Source organism: Bombus affinis, unplaced genomic scaffold, assembly GCF_024516045.1.
Source record: "Bombus affinis isolate iyBomAffi1 unplaced genomic scaffold, iyBomAffi1.2 ctg00000521.1, whole genome shotgun sequence".
NCBI classification, from domain to species: domain Eukaryota; kingdom Metazoa; phylum Arthropoda; class Insecta; order Hymenoptera; family Apidae; genus Bombus; species Bombus affinis.
The window spans coordinates 51,273-70,798 of record NW_026109162.1 but is presented as its reverse complement, the minus strand read 5'-3'; the positions used below and the strand labels follow the sequence as shown (position 1 = coordinate 70,798).

At 32.0% G+C, this 19,526-nt stretch overlaps 2 protein-coding genes and 2 long non-coding RNA genes across 14 annotated transcripts; 1 reads left to right on the top strand and 3 right to left on the bottom strand.

The window, feature by feature from the left end:
• Nucleotides 1–9,202: 9,202 nt before the first annotated feature.
• Nucleotides 9,203–11,270, bottom strand: LOC126928080 (G-patch domain and KOW motifs-containing protein-like). 10 transcript variants are annotated; one of them, XR_007716254.1, is made up of 5 exons: nt 11,054–11,270; nt 10,586–10,943; nt 10,373–10,506; nt 9,891–10,288; nt 9,203–9,783 (listed from the first exon to the last, which is right to left on the bottom strand). XR_007716254.1 is itself a non-coding variant. In XM_050743980.1 (4 exons), the coding sequence occupies exons 1-3, from the start codon at nt 11,191–11,193 to the stop codon at nt 10,411–10,413; spliced, it is 594 nt and encodes a 197-aa protein (XP_050599937.1). In that variant the 5' UTR covers nt 11,194–11,270; the 3' UTR covers nt 9,888–10,288; nt 10,373–10,410. The 10 variants fall into 10 exon arrangements, 1 of the variants encoding a protein (XP_050599937.1); XR_007716259.1 differs by having other exon boundaries at nt 9,203–9,812; nt 10,005–10,288; XR_007716258.1 differs by having other exon boundaries at nt 9,203–9,805; nt 10,005–10,288.
• Nucleotides 11,271–11,575: 305 nt separating this feature from the next.
• LOC126928085 (uncharacterized) lies at nt 11,576–12,317 on the top strand. Of its 2 annotated transcripts, none has more exons than XR_007716266.1 (2): nt 11,576–11,695; nt 12,137–12,317. It is a non-coding gene; the product is annotated as an uncharacterized LOC126928085 (long non-coding RNA). The 2 variants fall into 2 exon arrangements; XR_007716267.1 differs by lacking the exon at nt 11,576–11,695 and adding an exon at nt 11,779–11,880.
• A 162-nt stretch (nt 12,318–12,479) lies between these two features.
• On the bottom strand, nt 12,480–16,116 carry LOC126928081 (katanin p60 ATPase-containing subunit A-like 2). Its single transcript, XM_050743981.1, has 8 exons — nt 15,844–16,116; nt 15,392–15,462; nt 14,831–15,031; nt 14,459–14,720; nt 13,962–14,130; nt 13,792–13,904; nt 13,393–13,595; nt 12,480–13,230 (listed from the first exon to the last, which is right to left on the bottom strand). Exons 1-8 carry the CDS (start codon nt 15,898–15,900, stop codon nt 12,846–12,848), a joined length of 1,461 nt encoding a protein of 486 aa, XP_050599938.1. The 5' UTR covers nt 15,901–16,116; the 3' UTR covers nt 12,480–12,845.
• A 1,220-nt stretch (nt 16,117–17,336) lies between these two features.
• LOC126928088 (uncharacterized) lies at nt 17,337–18,059 on the bottom strand. Its single transcript, XR_007716269.1, has 2 exons — nt 17,594–18,059; nt 17,337–17,505 (listed from the first exon to the last, which is right to left on the bottom strand). It is a non-coding gene; the product is annotated as an uncharacterized LOC126928088 (long non-coding RNA).
• Nucleotides 18,060–19,526: the final 1,467 nt, after the last annotated feature.

Below are 19,526 nucleotides of genomic sequence, written 5' to 3'. Positions count from 1 at the left end.
GTTTAAAATTTCTTATACTAATCCTTATACTAATTGTGTATACTAATTGTATCTAGTATATTATGTTATAAATAATGGTTAATATAAGTATCAAAACAAATAGACAACAATTAATTAGATAACATCGTAATAACATAATATAATATAATTGGTGTAATCATATACAGTAAAACTTAGAAAATCTGCTCTGCATGAATTCGGTGAAAATTATCCTTTGTTCCGTGGTATATATAGGCAAAAACGAATGGTAGACCGCAGCATAATAGTTTCCAACCATCCACAATTGTTCTAATTCCTCACTCGACGTCTTTCATGTTCATTCATGTAGGAAAAAGTATGTTATCGTTTAATAATAAGCTTTTGAGCGTTTAATAACATCTCGTCGAGTAGAAATTCCACACGAAGCAGTGAGAAAAATAATATTTGAAGAAGATCTATGTTCTCAGCTTCGTCGTGTGCCAGAACTTTGTAGGATAGATTGTATCATGCGATGAAAATTTTATACTTGTAAGTTAAGAAAATTGGAACGAAAATTCACGTTGTCTCAAAGATATCTTGTTTTTGGATAGAAATAGTTACTTTACTAACAACATTCTCAATATTAAGGATATCAACATCTTAGATTTAATGAAAGCCGCTGGAATACGCCAGATATTTCATATCTGACTTAAACATGTACAGTGACGAGCGAAAAAAGTAAACACATAAATGTAAAAGACTAATTTTTCAAGTGATCGGTAAAGATTAGGTAACAGTATTACAATAACTACAAGTTATTATTAACGAAATGTAATAGTTAATTTTCATTAACATTAATAATGTACAAAACATTTTACAAAAATGGACATCTCAAACCATGTTTACAGTTTTGCACATTAATTATACTCGTCGAATCAAGGTTTCAACATAGTATTTCGTCCACTAGTACTACTTCACGTTTATTATATCCAATAGAATTAACTACTATTTAGGTAAATTATTTTGTGGAATGCTCTTCAAATAATAATGCTCTTTTCTCATTATACCTTCGACATTCGCTTTTTACGTAAAATCAACGGGCTGTGTTTACACTTTTGCTTGTCACTGCATATCAAGGAAGATTGAAATATAAAGTAATTCGCACAAAAAAGTAGATATTAGTATTGATGTTATTGTATTCCATATTTGACCTTAAAATATGAATAAGATCTAATCAGTCTAAGTATTAATGAAATTTCAAACATTTTTGCTAAAAGAACGGAACTCTCCTTTCTAATGAGCACTATATGATGCAATAGAAAAACAATTTGACACTGAAAATTGTGGTCAAGATCAATTTTGCGCTACACTTATTTAACCAATTTTCATCAAATCGAAGGTGTAGAATGGCTTGAAAAAAAACCGCGATAAATACTTTTTTGACACTTTGTACAAAGGTGTATATCAATGTGTATATCTATACACATACTCTGTATGTGCATATCCGTGGAATATATATCCGTTTTTCGAAGCAAAATGTTATCTACCTGTTCAAAAGAGCAAAGCAAAAACACTACATAGAGGGTTTGTTACTGTTGACACTCTGTATTTCCGTGCGCAAAGTATCCAACCAGATATCCAGGAACAGCTTTCAGGGAACGAGATCGAATGTTTATTGAACATACCTGTTTGATCGAATATATTTAATATGGCAATGTTACGTATAACAATATACGTATGGAATTTTAAATGTCATGAGGGTTGCAGCGGACTCAATTTTAATTACAATTTTAATTACATTAAACATTTTGCTCATTGATGACCTTACCTTAATTTTTTTCTCCTTCCTCACTTTCTTCTCCTATGCGAGTGACACAGCTAGATTGATAGTAACAAGCGATTTCATTAAAACACAATCTCCTTTTCCATTTGATGAACACGATACGAGACGAGGGAATGATTTAGGAACACGACTTTCGAGCGGTTTCAACAACTATTAAGTTTCATTTATAGCAACGAACACTGCCAAAGACGTAATTAATAAGATTCGCGTAGATGCCGTAGATGACGTAGATGAAAAAACGTAGACCAACGTAATAAACGTAAATGACGAAATTATGTATTAATTTATTTTAACGCGTTAAAATTACGCTAATGACAGTTGCTCCGTTCTATTTGTTCATATATTTAAGCCCTATATGCAACAAAGTGAATGTAGCATCTGCAAGCGTGTTAATTGGACAACGACGAATTTCGTTTCGCAAACACGGACACGTGAAACATTTTGAAGTTACGCGGACGCGAGAGTAATTCGTTCCCTTAAATTGCTCAATTTCCATTTCTTTCGCCATGTATATTCGAGTACTGCATTTGAATTGCAGAGCAGTCGGAAGTAACGGCGCGCGTCGTTGATATATCGACAGGAACATGAATTCTTTTTTCATAGGATGAATACTTTTTTCATCGACTTATTAAACCGAATCAAGTTTTCAAATCCAATCATTTAATTTCATCGTTTTACATCGAACGTTTCAATCTTTTTTCTTTTAAATACCTTACCTATATTTCATCTCGTTGAATATTCCGTATTTTTAATGCTACTACCACGTATTGGTAATTACAAATATGTAATTATCGTTCTGAAGTTAGAAATTCGAAATAACATTCGTCAGTATATGATTCTACGTTTTATATAGAGTAGTAAAAATGATACAATGGGTTTCGTTAATAAACCAATAAAAATTTTTGTTCCTTTTTCTTTTTCTTTTTTCTTTTTTCTTTTTTTTTCTTTTTTTTTCTTTCTTTTTCTTTTTTTTTTTTTTTTTTTTTTTGGTTTTACGTATCCAAGGTCGAGAATAAACCATGTGCACGTTTCTTGTATTCGTTTCTTGTATTTTTATGAGGAATTCAGTCTTTTTACGCCACAAGAGTCTCAACGTTTTCGTTTTCACGCCTACGTTACGCTCGTTAAACACGTTGCAACAAGACTATGAATAAGGATAACAGCTTTAATGTTTTCACATGTGTCAATTTATTATTTTAGACCTTAAATATTTTATTTATAAAATCTTTATTTAAACAAGTTACCATTGTCGCTACAATAAATCGATGAATGAAATCAGTTTAAATTTAAAATATCATTTCATAATTTCTCGTCACTTGTATCTAAAAACAACAAAAAAACGGTGTACCCACATCGTGCGTAGACGGGAAATTAGAACAGTGGAGCTTAATTGAAACACTGATCATATTCCGCGATTGTAAAACAATAATAGAAAATCGTGTTTCTTTTGAAGGGTATGAAATTGTCAGGAGATTATGCCATTAATGAAATTGGAAACTGGCTGGTCAAAGGGATTAAACTCAATTAAACCGAACTGTGTTATATTGTACAAAGGCTAGAGAACTGCTACCAAATATCTGCTAGTTTAAAGGTGTCCCTTATAAATTATAATTATATTTCAAATTCAATCTCCTAGTAATAAGTAAATTAATATTTTACCTAAAATCTGTGATATAGATAACAAAAATAAATTCTTTACATTATTCGTTAGTTTGCAATATAATTAGAATATTATCTTTATTTTCTGGTGTCTTTGTTATTCTTAAAAGATAAACTGCTTATTTACAAATTTAACACTGCATATGCTATTAATAAATCATTTTATATTTAATTTTGCAACCTTCAGTCATTGTTAAAACTTGTTGACAATACTGTCGGTTAATAGAAATTTCTAAAATCCCCTTGTTTCTACTCGATTAGAGGGTATATTGCAGAAACTATGTTAGCTACAGTGTTAGCTACAAATCACCTGTGTCACTCCGTTAAACTTATACACAATAGTATTGTTTCTTGTTTTCATTTAAAATAAAATATGTTATTGTAGGAATGAAGCAGAATGTTCAAATAATTGAAACAACTTTTTGTCCTCTAATTAGTGCCTTTCATTTTAAAAATTAAAAAATTTTTAATCAACGATATTTGGAAGTTTCGATCTAAAATGACCAGGAATTGAAACGGAAAATATTTTGATGCCAATAAATACGTATTCTTCACACATAAAACAAATATGAAAAGAAACATCGATGTATATGAATGAATTTTGAAATGGGGAGGAATTATATGATTATACCCATTCTCTGTTGCGTTTAATTGTTTCAATTGATGTCTCATGAGAATTTTCATCGAATTCTTTAGAGATCCTGGCTGTAAGGTCTTTTTAAAATTATAAGAACAGATTCAAACTATAACATTTGAAAACTTGTGGTTACAAAACTTACTTGTTTCTCATAATTATTTAAATGAATCTATTCGGCATTTTGAGTGACCGTCCCTTTATGGCTCGGACGACACCTCTCCTTCCTTTGGGAAATTCCGAATTATCTGTCCTCCCCGAGCTGCAAACCTGATGACTTAGACAGTAGGGAAAAACATCAGGGAAAACCTCTGACTAGAAAAGTACGATAGACGAACAAAATTTAACGGCTGATGGGGAGTATCAACAACATACAAGGACAATCATCAACAAAGTGTCGTACCGTGCGGGTGAAATACTGGAGTTTCAATAAGATCTTATAACCATCGAGTTCGGAACATCAACAAACTTTGTTTGCATAAAGCAAGTGTAAACAAAGTGTCAAATTACACTAACACCCGATCTATTAAATCCGTTCCACCTTGAGCGTTAATTCATTCAAGGTTCGTGGTATCGATCGATCGGTCGGACGTGCCCGGTGGCTCTTTAGTCGATGATTTGTAACAGAATCCTTGCATTAACACAGATTCTCAGAACACACAACTTCACCCAGCAGATATCGATTACAGTCAGTTGTCACTAACAATGCTTTTATCAACAATATCTTTACCTGTTGATCCTCTGGAAGTTTTAACTATATATATTCTCTAGGAACAGTAGGATTTTAATGATATAACTTTACTAATGAGATCTTAATGTCATAAACGGTATCGAAACTTCTTAATTAATGTCGTTATCGAAGAAGAGACTCGTAATCTTCTCAAACGAAGAGCACTTGATGTTTACAAGTAGAACTCGATATCTTAGTTTCTTAAAATGTGTTTCTGTGTTTACTTTCTAAATGTAAACTTTATTCAAAACGAGCCGTTCATTCGTTACAGGCCGTTAATAAAATTGCACTTTGCACAAAGGAATTGCCGTTAATAATTTAAGATTCTCTGCTCGTCGTACAGGATATATATCGTAATTATTCACGACGATCGTAACGTTTAAGTCCAATTCGAGCTTAAAATCCCACGTGAGCTATACTACCACAATAGCCTGAATTTCTATTTGTTCGTCTACTGCCTGTTCGTACTCGGAGCATCTGTTGTAAATTACAGCAAAATCTTCTAATGTGTTCCAGAATATGTCTTCATGGAATTTTAATAATTTATTAAATCTATAGATAACAAATGTAAAACTTATTAATTTATAATTAATATAAAATAAGAGAGCACGAAACTTCCTATTTTATGGACATATTAAATATTTGTAAAAAATTCTGTATCATTAGTATCACTTTAATTACTTTAAAGGATATAATCCCATAAAGCCGTGACCCCTGAAAGAATCGATGTTCACGCGTGACAAATTGGCGTCGTATGAAAGTTCCGGTATGAACGTTACTAGAGCTGATACCAGCTAGGGGCACAGGTATATGTTCTGGGTTCATTATATATTTATAAAGGGCTGCCGATTCAACGAGTGGTCCGGGTAAATTTAAATTGTAAATAGACAGAGATTTCAAGTAAAAGCCTGGATAAGAGCGGATATGGTATGAGAGTCTGTGGTGGAAAGAGGAACAGGCTGCTTTTATTTGTAAAGTTTGAATTTCCTCGATATCGAAGGTGTTTAAGCCGCAAGTGTGTTTCATGTTAATCGTTCATGTTAATTCATTCGAGACCGAGATTTTATTGTAATACGATTCCTGGGTGTCAGTACGATCTGAATGTTTTGTTAGAATGATACTGTGCTTTTCTCTCTCTGGAATATCCTTTTCATATTTTAATTTTAAATCGATGACAATCTTAAATTTTATGCCTCATGTTTTTAAAATATAAAATTATATACTATGTTATACTATAATGTATTATGTACAGTTATATATATATTATGCCTACTGATTGATATGAATTTCTTTCCGTCTCGAATGCGTTAAAACGGAGCGCAAAGAAGTCGAAATTACTTATTGTAATTGGTAAAACATCGTGAAAGGCAGACAGATACAAGAAAGAAGTTAAACTATAAATTATATTTGCGACATTGTTATGTTTTTGCTTTCTTTAAGCCTTTCATCAAGACAGCCGATCTATAAATATTAATCGACCAATTTCTCTAAGCTTGTAACTGCAAATTAATGTTTATATATATAAAGAGTTACGTATTAATCTATCTAAATATTTAAAAAGATGTTTAATGTTATAAATGATGGATATTAAAGATGTTCAAAAGAATGTAGTCTTCGCGTGTTCTTTATCATATCCCTGATCAAAGACATTCCAATATTATTACAATATCCAGTTACATATTGATACACAAGATATACAGATTATCATTTATAACATTTTGGTTTTCTTAATTGAGTTATTCATTTAGTACAAATGATAAGTAATTAGTAATAATTCATAAAAAAAAAAAAAAAAAAAAAAAACGATATTGTAGTAGAAATATTATAAGAAAACATTTTCTGTTTCAGTATAGAGTTACTCCTTTTTATAGACAGTGTCGTACAAATCCGTACGTCTTTGAGAAAATGTAGGTATCTGAGCCCTTACTTCCTCAACAACTTTCAAATCTGAGAGAAAAGAAAAACGATAAACCAACGAGACTAAAAGTTAATTACATCATGGATTTCTCGCTTTTAATGTTAAGCTGGAAATTACCGATATCGGTGACCATCATATTTTCCTGAGTTTCCAAATCATAAAGGATTTTCTCCCAGGGATTTGTCAACTGTGTATGTCCCCATGCGACATAACTTGCTGAAGGAACACGAGCCGGTGATATACAGGCGACGTATAATTGATTGTCATTCGCTCTGGAACGCTGAAGTAATGACCAGTGCAGTGGTCCAGTGGTCATATTGAATGCCGCCGGATATATCAGCATTTGGCAACCTAACACAGAGAAACGGGAAATATGAGACCACTGAATCTTAGTTAACTTTGTAGGTGCACAGTCCACATTCCATAATTTATGAATATGCGAGAACAGTCCTCTTGTCGTGCTTCTAATTCTTTTATTTATTTCATTTTCAGCGAATATACTGGTTTTTTAAATTAAGCTCCTTTTTATACAGAGTTACAGATTATATTGATTATATTTTATATAGAATATATTTAAGAAAGATAGTTACTTTCCTGCTAGTTAAGTATTGTTCGATTAAGCTACTGTACCTTTGTTCCGATAAATGCGTGCCATTTCCTCGAATCTGATATCATAGCAAATGCCAATACCTATTTTCCAGCCCTTCACATCAAACATTGTTAGGGAATCACCAGGACTGAGTGAATCACTCTCTCGGAAAGTAATCTTGTTGGGAATGTCGATGTCGAATAGATGTATCTAATAACATAAAAATATAGTTGCTAACTCTATTGCTGTAACTTTTGTAATTTAACATCAATGTTACGAACTTTTAAACTTTAATTGTTTTTTATTTAATAACTGACAGCGTTTTTATCACTTTCTTTTATTAAAAAGTTTTATCATTTAATAATATTTGAGAAGGAATATTTTTTAAGAAAAAATAAGTTTTTTCGTATGTGAAAAATTTATATTACAAAACAAATATATTGTACAAAAACTTATATATTATATTACGACAAAAATGTATGTTTCTCGTATCAAAACGTATTTTATAAACCTATAACATATTTTTTAAATTATAGAATTGGTTATAGTACACGTATGTACATATGTATATTCCTAAATTATTCCTAGATAGAGTCACTTTCTCCACCCCGATATTTTCAATTTCAAAGCCACATGGAGGTATATTATTTACCTTCCGGTGTTTTGCTATCAAAGTTCCATCGGGACCCCAAATAGTACAGCAGGTATTGTACAATTTATCGCCCTCTATTTCAGGTATCGTACCACCAACTACATAAATGCTGTTTTCCTTAGCTGTCTTCGATAAAGCAACGCTCGTTTCACCATCAGGAATACTCTCGGCGTATTTTGGAAACTATTCTGCATTGCAATATTTCAATTAATGAAAAATAACTGTCCTTTGTTCCAACTATAAATTAGGTTGAAATGCTTGTCAATTTTTTATTTTTTAAATTATTAAAATAACTAAATTTTATATTTCGATTTACTTAAATATATAATTACTTAGATAATAGTACATATAATAAATTGTTTCTACAGGTTCAAGATGAAAAATGAATATTTAGAAATGTTTGTTTAATTACAATCATGCTATTTGGGTTAGTACCAGTGACTTGTTACTTAACGACTTTGCTAGTACTTTTTGAAACATAAAGTTAGATTTTAACTAACTTTAATTTTTAACTACTATAGGTGGAATTATAAATACAAAATAATTGATAATACTAGTTTATAAATACCTAATTATTAGTATCTTAAAAAATATATTTATACAAAAATCACGATAATCATAAAAGTGGGGAAATTCTATATTCTCGAGTCAATTCACAATCTTTATGGAAGTATAAACGATAAGGTAATTTGTCTACTTTTACTTTTTTCTATATAGTTGTTATACATATAATAAATTATTAGAAAAAGAAACAAATTATTACGTATTCCATATGGTGAATTAAAGCATTCAGGAAGAGCGATAATATCAGTATTATGCTCTTTCGCGCTGGAAATGTAGGAAACTGCCCGCTCTACATTTTTGCTTTTTACTTCATTTACTTGAAGTTGTACCAACGCCAAGCGAAATGCTAAAATGTTGGAAAAGTTAAATACACTCGGTTATATATTTCCCATACTTTTTACCTATAAATACTTTATACATAGTGAATACTTACTCGACATCGTTCGCACTACTTGTTTAGCGATGTTCGTAAGTATCATAATGTTCTTTGAGGTTATGTATGTTACTACTCGATATCAACATTACGTAAACAATACGCGGGGATTTTTAATAATTATTGATAAAGTTTAGGACATTAACTTTGATGTAATTGTAAACATTATTACATATTATAATTAAATGTAATTTTCAGTTAAGGGTAAGAAAAGAAATATAATATTTTGTAAAAATACACTTTATTATAAAATCTGTATAAATAAAATTGTACAATTTATCTTGAAAGTAAAATGACCGAATACGTTCCTGGAAAATATTACTGCCTACTAAATGATCGAGATCTTGATCTTTCTCGTCTTTTGTGTTTCTTTCTGTCTGCGTAATCTCTGGGTTTCTTATCTCTAACGTTTTCTCTTTCTTTGTCTTTCTTTTTATGTTTTTTACTTGATCTTTCAGATGAACAATCGTGCTTCTTATGTTTCTTTGACTTTTTCAATCTTTTTAATTTATAAGAATCATTCCTATTAGAGTTACTTCTTTCTCTCCGTCTCTTCTTTTCAGAATCACTATCGCTGTCATCATTAGATTCGGAGCGCCTTTTTCGTCTTTCTGATTTTTTATCCCCCACTTTATCATACTTGTTCTTATTGTGCATCGTACTTCCGATTTTCTTTCTTTTATTACTACTTTTGTCACCATCTTCACCGTCTTCGGGGTCAGGGGACATTGATCTTTTTCTATCCATCTTTTGCTCGAGTCCCTTGGATTCCTTGTCCTTATATTCCTCATACTTTTTTGTATCTGAAATTAACCCCATAAAATACTGAGAGCTAAAACCTCTACATTTATCATATTTTGTATAAAAATAGAAGGGACCTTTAAAAAATTGCATGCAACAACACACTTACAGGTACTCTTGAATTAGTTTTTCTACATGTCCGATTATGTCTTTATACGTATATGTCAATTCAAATTTATTTTCTTAAAAGTCCCTTAATGAAAAACTAACACTTCATATTAACTTTGAACTTTTGAGTTCTTAGAATATTCTGATTTAGTCACTGGCTGTACCATAAATTCATTTACAGATATTATATTTCCACCAAGAGCTAGTTTTATTATGAGCCTTCCAGCATCATCATCGAATCCTTCTATTTGACTATAATTATTACTTTGTTTTCCAGCTATAATTTTCACAAGTGTTCCTTTCTCGATTTTAACTTCTTCCTCTTCTTTTTTGGAATCTGTATTTTTCTTCTGCGATGCTACTTTTGGTCGTAATTCTGGTATGACAGCTGCTACTAATCTGTAATAGTTAGAATGAACGATTGTGAAATAAAAAATGATGTTCTCTGTTTACTTTCCAATAAGTGATGTATTAAATACATACAATTAATTTAATCCAGAGTAAAATTCATACTTTTCATTTCAACCAATTCCCTTTCCTGGTTGCCATCCCATTCCCCGTAACATTGCTACACCAAAAGCATCAATAGGAATTTTTTCATAATCTTCTAACGTAGACTGAAAAATACAAAACGATATTTATAATATGCAAATGTAATACATCTGTGCATCGCACATCAATATGTTGATAACGTACCTGTTCTTTGCCTCTTAATGATTCATCTTCTACTAAAGGTAAAGTTAAATCATTTGTTTTAGTTTCATATTTATTCTTTGACTTAAGTTCCTCAATGATTTCCTTTGTCGCTTGCTCTTCTAAAGTAACAACTTTATTTTCACTATCTTCAACTGGCTCTTTCTTTATTGATATTATTGGCGATGTTTTTCCATTAGATAGCTTTGATTTTGCCTCGTTAACACTAGCGTCTCCTACCTTTTCCTTATCTGCCTTCGGAAGGAAAATGTTTACATCTATTTTATTAACAAATCTATCATGCCAGGTTTTTGAACCTAGTAATGGAATAATTAGAGGTTCATCTTTTTTTTCTTCCTCACTGAAATAAAAAAATTGTTTTCAAATATATATATTCCGCTATTGGTGATTTTTATAGGATAGGTTGAAGTTATATGTTTCTTGATTAAAAATTTTACTTTTTGAACTCACCCTATTACTTTAATACCTTTCTCATCAAGGCATTCAATGTAATCAACTTTCTTTTTTTCTTGTGGAATAGCATTTTTTAACACAGGTTTCTTAATAGATTTCGCAAAACCGAAGGAAATCTTCTTTCCTTCTTCTGCCATTTATTTGTTATTTTAACACTGACTTATAGATCAATACACATGTATATACTAGACATAAAGATTGATGTCACTTGAAAACATAGTTTCAATTTCGTTAATATGTAATGTACATACATGAATCTAATATCTTATTATACTTTATTAATCTACTCAAAATTACTTGCACATTACTAAAATTTCATTCCGACAATATATCAAGCGCCTGAATAAGTGACATTAAAGTAAACATATATCAGAGAGGAAATAACAAGAACTGACGCCTATGGTTTTCTATGTTACAGAGCTAGTGCTACACCATACGGCCAAATGCCGAAAATGGCTAGGATATCCCAGAGAGAGTAGTGCTGCACCATGCAGCCAAATGCCGAAGGTGGTTTATGCTAGTATATATCTGCCTATACGTTTCAATCAGAAAATCGATATTATGTGTTCATGTGAAAGTTTACATTTCCCTAGGAGCTGTATTTTGATAGATTTAAGCTTCTAATGAAGCATTTTAAACGTATAGAGTATACTATGAAGTAGATAGTAGTGCGGATCATTTTATATTCATAGTGGTGCTTTCATGGTTTCACATTATCATTTAGACTGATAATTTACGATTTCATCTATTCCCTTTTTTTCTCTTTTAAGCCTCCTTTTTCTATGCTTGGCCAGTTCCAGTAAATGTATTTAAAGCTATTACAGGTCATTCAGAAGTTACGTCTCATAAATTAAAATACATAGAAGAATGGCAATTACATTCTCCTTTTTATCATTTATATTCTATTATTAGAACACGTATCATTTTTCAAAATTTTCCTTGCAATCTACAATTGTTTATGTCATCTTCCTATTGGTCATCGACTTTGTCATTTGCATGTCTCATTTTCCTCGTGTTCGGCATTTCAATATCAGGGAACGAATTTGTATCTTCTACATGAAATCATCTCTTTAATTTCAGATAGACGAATATGCGGCTGCTTCTGTTCCAAATATCTCCGTTACTGTGCCTGTTGACGGAAATCGGCGCGGCTGGGATCGGTAAAGCATGGCAGATCCTGCCATACGCGACCGATTCCTGGAATCACCCATCATGGCCACGGCTCCACTCTTCCGCGTTCGAAGTTCGCAGCGTGACCGGGGTTGGTCATCTCAATCCCTTGTTTAATTGTTGATTTTTTTAAATCTTTGTTTATTAATTCCAGGTTTTTTACATATTTTTTTTTTTTACATGATTTTTTTCCAGAATAAACGCTGAATTCTGATTGTAGGGTGGATACAGGCAAAAGTACCGATACGCGACGGTACGACATAGCCATGCATTATTACATTCTTTTTTTTTTTTTTTTTTTTTTTAAGATTATTATTGTAACTTAAATTTAAGCCGCTGTTACGCTGTGCCTATGTACGATATTTTAATTTATGTCCTGAAAGCCTGGACGCAAAAACAGGACAGTTCGTTAGCGTAGGAGGGAACTTCTTCGTTAGACTGAACTCTGTTGATTGACTATTGAAAGCGCAAAGCGTAATAAGTTATAGTAATTCTTTTGCACGAGATTAAATAATTCAAGAGCGTTATTTTTTAGTATTGATTAGAGTTATATTTTTATATTTTTATACTTTTATATTTTTATATTTTTATATTTTTATATGATAACCATTTATATTTTTTAAAATATCTTGTCTTGGCATACACATTTTTTCCACTCTTCATATCTATCCACATTCGTAACTGTAGGTGACATTTTTTTTAACAATTTTGCTATTATTTTATAATTCTTTAATTCATATTTCAAAGTCGTAATAGATGTTTCTCTTTCTTCAAGTCTTTTAAACATTGGATTCATTTCTAGCTGCCATGCTTGCGTACAAAGCAATTTTATATCCGCACAAGAATATTTTTCAGTAGATTTTATTATGTGACTCACAATATCCATATTCTCTAATAATCGGTTGCTAAGGTATAATTTGAACATATCAAATCGAGTAACTTCGTTTGGTAATGATACGTATATATTCTTTTCAAGGCGTCTGCGTAATGCTGCATCAATATCCCTAATAATATATTTACAATAAATATTATTGTTCTGTTATACTAATAATAACGAAGGAATATTCCGAACAACACAATAATTAAGATTAAGATAATGAATAATTATGATATTAAGATATTTTCTACTTAGAAAACATTGAAATAGCTATAAATGATATACATACCAAGGGCAATTAGATGCGGCCAAAAGAACTACATCAGAATTTCTGTTAATTACTAATCTATCCAATCTAAAAAGAAGTTCTGATCTGAATGTCTTTGCAAATTTAGACAATGTATACTTTACTCTTTTATTTGTTCCTATGCAGTCAATCTCGTCGATAAAAATAATTGTTGGCGAATTATTATAGGCAAGTTCAAATAAAACCTGTTCAGTTTAACAAATGTATTTATTATTTATTAAATATTATATTCAAAATTCCTTAAATTCATTGTTTCATCACGAACGTAATATCATTTCGTTTTCCAAACAACTATTCTATTTATATATGAATGACGACAAATAAAAACAAATCTTTTTAAACCTAGAATCTCTTCTTCATAGACAAAGGAAATCAACTTACACGGATATACTTCTCGGAATCACCTCTCCATTTGTCCACCAATGAGCTGGCCGTTATGTTAAAAAAGTTGCATTGGCATTCTGTTGCGACTGCCTTCGCCAACATCGTCTTCCCTATTTCATAATTGCTTGTAAACATGTATGGGAATGAAAGAAATACGAGTATCTTACCTGTACCAGGTGGTCCATATAGCAGAATACTTTTACAGGGAGCAAATGGGCCTTTAAAAAAGATAGGGTATTTAAGGGGATACACAATGGCATCCTTAATGGCAGATTTACATTCCTCTAGGCCTGCAATGTTGTCCCAATATACATTAAATTTTTTCAGTATGATTTCCTGCGACAATACAAAGATGAAATGGTGCATAATCTCCGTATTAATTTCCTTGAGTGTTATGTAATTCATTATTTAAAGCTTTACTGAAATCCCTGTGTCATTGATATACAGTGGATTGTTTATCCAAGGTATTTGTTGGATATACAGTGGATATATACAACAATACATTTGTTGGATATTGATATACAATGGATTGTTTATCCAAGGTATTTGTTGGATATACAGTGGATATATACAACAATACATTTGTTGGATATTGTTTATCCAAGGATAGGTATTTTATTTTTAAAAAGCTTTACAATACGTATATTAATCGAAAATAACTTACGGATAAAATGTCTTCAGCAATCTTCTGCAATTCTGGATTGTCTATATAAAGGTTCCGAGCACATTTTGATATCTTTGATTGCCTGAATTGTTCCATTGAGACGTTAAATAGCTCTTGTGATGAAGATCCATAGTTTTCATTGGCAGAAATTGGTGTCACTGTTATTGCAAGATTAATATCATCCGTAGCATCACCCCTCATCTTCTGTTGTGCATTCCTCCCTTCCTCAGACCCAGATACAGACTCACTTCTCGTTTGTTTGCTAACAGATTTGACACGTTTTACTACTTCTTTGAAGATTGAATGATATTGTAATAGATACGTTGAATATGTTGAGAAAGTTGAATAGTGTTAAATAATTTAAATTCTTACACTTTGTTCGCATTTGTCATTTCCCTCGTCTTTATTTCCTTTTCAGTTATTTTCTTGCACAATATAGGATATTTTTGGAATTTCATCTTGTAATAATTTTCATATTCTCTAAGAATAATTTCCAAATTGACGTTGTCGCAGACTCGATATTTCCGAGATAGACGAGCTTCCAGGATTAATACATCGCTAATGTCTGCATATCTAAAAAATATAATTTTTAATTCATTGAACAAATTTTATGCTATGAGTACACACTATACGATAATCATCAATTGGGACAACTGTTTTATTTCTATCCTTTCTATTTATCTATCTATTCTATTTCTATCCTTCTGCTTTTTAATTTCTAATTTTTAAAGTTTGAATTTAAATATATTTTCATTTATAACTAGTTTATCTACGTTATCGATTGAGTTATTCTATAACAACCGAGTTATCGATGTCGATTTTCAAATTTTGATTCCTTCCCCTCTTTCCGCACTAATTTCTATTTCGATTGGTCACCGATATTATTCGAAAAAAATTGCAACTGAGAAGATATCTAAATTGCAATGTACTCACCCATTGCGTTCCAAATAATCACATATAAGGTACAATATGTTCCGATTACGTTCCGAAGTATGACTCTCCTCCTAATGCGACATTTATTTTTTTTTTATTATTAACAATAATTATTAATAATATAAAGATTTTCATGCAATTTTCTGTTACATTGCGAGTTTAATAAATTTGTTACACATAATTTTGTTATCTACTATCTTGATACGCGCAAAGATAAATCTTAATGATATATAATACAGCGTAAATGGTTATAAATAATTAATTATTGACAATAATTATAAGAATTATCGAAAGAAAAAATCATAGATACAAAATCAAATACAAATCATAGATATAAAATCAATCAAAAAATGAACAACAATTGTGAAAAACGCAATATGGCATATCAATGACAAAACACACTCATGACTGTCATGGAAGTTCCAAAGTGCAAAATCTAGAATATTCCTTACCTCTTTAGATTGAGATATCTTATTTGTGGTACCTTGCTGCGATGATTCACCGTTCATTGTGATAGTTTTAAATGTGATAATGATATCCTTGTATTGACTATCGTTTTTCGATAGTTACGAGAATTTTCGTTTATCACTTTGAGACAATCCGTAACTTTCTTTCTCTTATAAAGTTTCCCTTCAACTCCGTTGAAAATTGAGCATCAAACAGGAGACGAACGATTTGTTCGCACACATAAGCAGGGTGCGAATATAATGATGGAACAGTCGAGTCCTGTCTACTATATAGTAAGATGGATACGACATGGAAATAGAAAGAGAAGGCTATATATAAGCATTTTCTGTCCTTGTTTAATCAGGCATGCACACTAGTGGACACTGACGGCGCTCGTTTACCGTTGTTACATATTTCCGGTACAAGTACGCGGGCTTTAGAGAAGGACGGAACGGTCTCTCTCTTTATCCCTATATCGCGTTTTTAGTTCGCTCACGCGCTCTGTACTTATATCTATTACATTTCCACCATAAGCAGCGGCCGTGCAGTGACTTACAAAAGTTTCGAACTCGCGGACGTTTAATCACGTTCCCTACTCCGAAGGGGTAAGTACAAAGTTGCTCGTCTCAGTACTCTTGTTAGAAGTTTTATCATCTTTTTCATTTCGTGGTTACAAGCTTTTCCAGGAAATTCTTATCGTTTTACAAGAGCTGTGGGACACAATGACGTCAGCTATCGATCATATACGCGAATTTGTTGTAAATTAATTAGGAGAATATCTGGAGTTCTTTATCGTTGCCAGCTGTAAAATATTGGAATTTTTCATTTATAATTCTCATATTTTCGACTCTTCCGTTGCCAAGACCACCTTGAAAGATTTTTGGTACGTTCCATCAGCCTTGTTAAAAGTGTGCCCATTGGTTAGCTATATTGATTTTAAAAATCAATACGTATATCAAGTTTATTATCTCACAGAAACAAGGAAATTCGTTTTATTAATGAATTTTCGACGTTTCTTCTCAGTTTCCTTTAGCATCGAACGAAGAACATTATATTTCGTTTAAAAAGATTGAAATTGATATTGAGATAAAATCAAAAAGTATCCGTTGTTCTCGAACATTCTAGTATTCCTTCGCCGCCCGGGAGAAAGACAGGTATGAAGAAAGAGGATATTTTTTTTATTAACTTTTTAATATTGATGTTTCGACAAATATTGATGTGTGCAGTGAGAAAATCAAGTGAAATTTTGAATAATATCGTTTTAATAATTTGTGAAACGAATTAGTTTGGTTTTTTCCATTTTTATTAGTTTCCGTCAGTGCTGATTGACGCGCCACTCCAGTTTCCATTTCCGTTTCTCGAAATTTCCCACGTCCTTAGTCTTTGGGACTCTTTGCCCAGGTAACCGCATTGCTTCTGGGTACGTCTCACCGTTCGGGTCTCTCGAGCTTTCGGTGTCAGTTGTTACCGTTGAAGGAAGAGAAGCTGGTGACGGATATTATCGAATAAATCGTTTATTCTGGAAAAGTTCGAGTAAGTTCGTTCTGTTTGAATAAATCAAGACATAGATCAATTTTTATCGTATCATCGTGATTCGCCATGTCGTACGTTTGGTTTCGGGATACCATATGTTTTTAATTTTTTACTTTTAATTTGACATTTTACGCCTATAATCGTGACAGGAAGATACTTTCAATGAATTATAAATATTTTAAATTATAAATTATAAATATTTGTTATAAATTACAATCATACTACGGGGAAAAGTGAAACATATGTTTTCTTGTGGAACATGTGATAGTAAATTATTCGAAGCATAATAATGCTTAATTAAACATCTATACGGTAACATTTACGGACGAATATTGGGGTAATATTATCGCGTCGCTTTAATCTGGCATTTAATGCTTTGATTGCGGTCTTTGAAATGGCATCACAGATGCTGGTATAATATCACACGAAAAAGGAAGGACCAGTGGTTAATGTTGCAAGTGCACCAGTGCGTTGCAGCCATCGGGGGTGGCTTTGACGCCGGTGCCGAGGAGAGGCGCAGAACGTGTTCGATCGACCCGCGAACGCAGCCCGTGCTCATACTGTGACAGAGTTCGTTTCAGTTAGTCTCAGTCGCTGTTTGCCCGTCGACAGCGTATAGTCGCGCCGGCCAACGATTATTTTTTCTTTTTTTGTTTCTCGATAATTCTCTCGCAACACTCGTTCTATACGTACATAAACCATCAGTTTATCGCGTGATCATTGTTCCCGCTTCCCCTACCTTGTCACGTTCTTCAAAGAAGATTTCCCTTCAGTTTTTTGTTGTTTGGGGAAAATTCATCGCTCGGACACATGGATTTATCGACACGACGGTTTATCGAGGCATCAGCGTGATGTACTTTTCAAGTTTCATATTTTCTCTATGATACTTTCTAAGGAGAATTTAGAATTCGGAAGATATCAATTTCCAGGAAATATAGGTCTTTATGAGACCATCGATAGGTTTGAATTTAATTAACTCTCTTATAATTGGTATTTCAATTTTTTAATTCCTTAAATTCAGCTTTCTTTATGCTGTTAGACGATATAACGCGGGCATTTTATGATATATCGAATATATTCGTATATATTTTACTTTATACATTCGATAAATTTCCTTGGTTGGCCGGCCTGCAACCCACATACGGCACTTAATAAAAATTTGTTTCGTTAGAGGTCGGTGTTTGTTCATCTTCGTCATAAAAATGTCATGACGTCATATCATATCACAAGGGTTCTTCTGAAAGCTAGATATTCGATAACAAGATGGTTAATTAATGGTTTTCGGTAGCTTGCAATGTCAAGCTTTGAACTGGCGGGATCGCCTTGCTGTCAAATCGCCATTCAGCAGCGACCATATTCTTTAACTACGTTCAAGACGTATATCACGCTACAGAAACCATCAAAGGGGGATAATTGCAAGTTAGTTGCCTCTTAGAAACGAGACAGTTGGTTGTTACTTGTTATCCGTAGTTGGTAGTTGTTCTCCTTAGTCGCCACATATTATAGAGACAACATTCATAGTCACCAGTTGCCTTCGCTAATAGTTTCTTGTTGTCTGTAGTTAGTTCTCGTCATCGCTATGTATTCCATCAACCACGTAAAATTTAACATATAGGATTTTATTCTTTTTTATTCTTTCTGTAGAAAGATTCTTTAAGTAATATGAATTTAAGTAACTATTTTATGATACAATAAAGTGGAAAAACGATTATTTTACGTAACGTAATTTTTTAAAGAACTTTGAATTTAAAGGATTCAGATAGATATCTTAAACGTAATTAAACCCTCCATATCGTAACAAATTAAAAGAAATTGCGCAAGAAAGTACAAATACATTTAATGCATAAAACATATATTTAAAATCCAAATGTAGGCGTTGACGCGTGCGTGCTACATGTTCGAAACATTCGTTACATCCGCGATAAAATTTGTAACGACGAAGAAGCTTAACATATGGTGTGCTTCAAGACGACAGCAAAAATTGTTGGCGGATTTTTCGAAATTTCTTCCATTCTTAATAAAAATATATTGTATAAATATAGTAGGATTTTTCAAATTTAAATAGTTATAATGATTTGAAACTTTACAATCGTACGGTTCTGTTTTATCCTTTGAATATACCTGTCATTTTCATATCTCCTTTTAACTAAACTAA

Bases quoted from the DNA above. Each gene is read 5' to 3' on its own strand.
- LOC126928080 (XM_050743980.1), bottom strand. From the start codon at position 11,193: ATGGCAGAAGAAGGAAAGAAGATTTCCTTCGGTTTTGCGAAATCTATT. The intron at 10,944-11,053 runs GTGAGTTCAAAA...TTTTTATTTCAG, and splicing joins AAAGGTATTAAAGTAATAGG to TGAGGAAGAAAAAAAAGATG. The intron at 10,507-10,585 runs GTACGTTATCAA...TGTATTTTTCAG, and splicing joins CATTAAGAGGCAAAGAACAG to TCTACGTTAGAAGATTATGA.
- LOC126928081 (XM_050743981.1), bottom strand. From the start codon at position 15,900: ATGAACGGTGAATCATCGCAGCAAGGTACCACAAATAAGATATCTCAA. The intron at 15,463-15,843 runs GTAAGGAATATT...ATGTCGCATTAG, and splicing joins AGATATCTCAATCTAAAGAG to GAGGAGAGTCATACTTCGGA. The intron at 13,596-13,791 runs GTAAGTTGATTT...TAAACTGAACAG, and splicing joins ATTCCGAGAAGTATATCCGT to GTTTTATTTGAACTTGCCTA.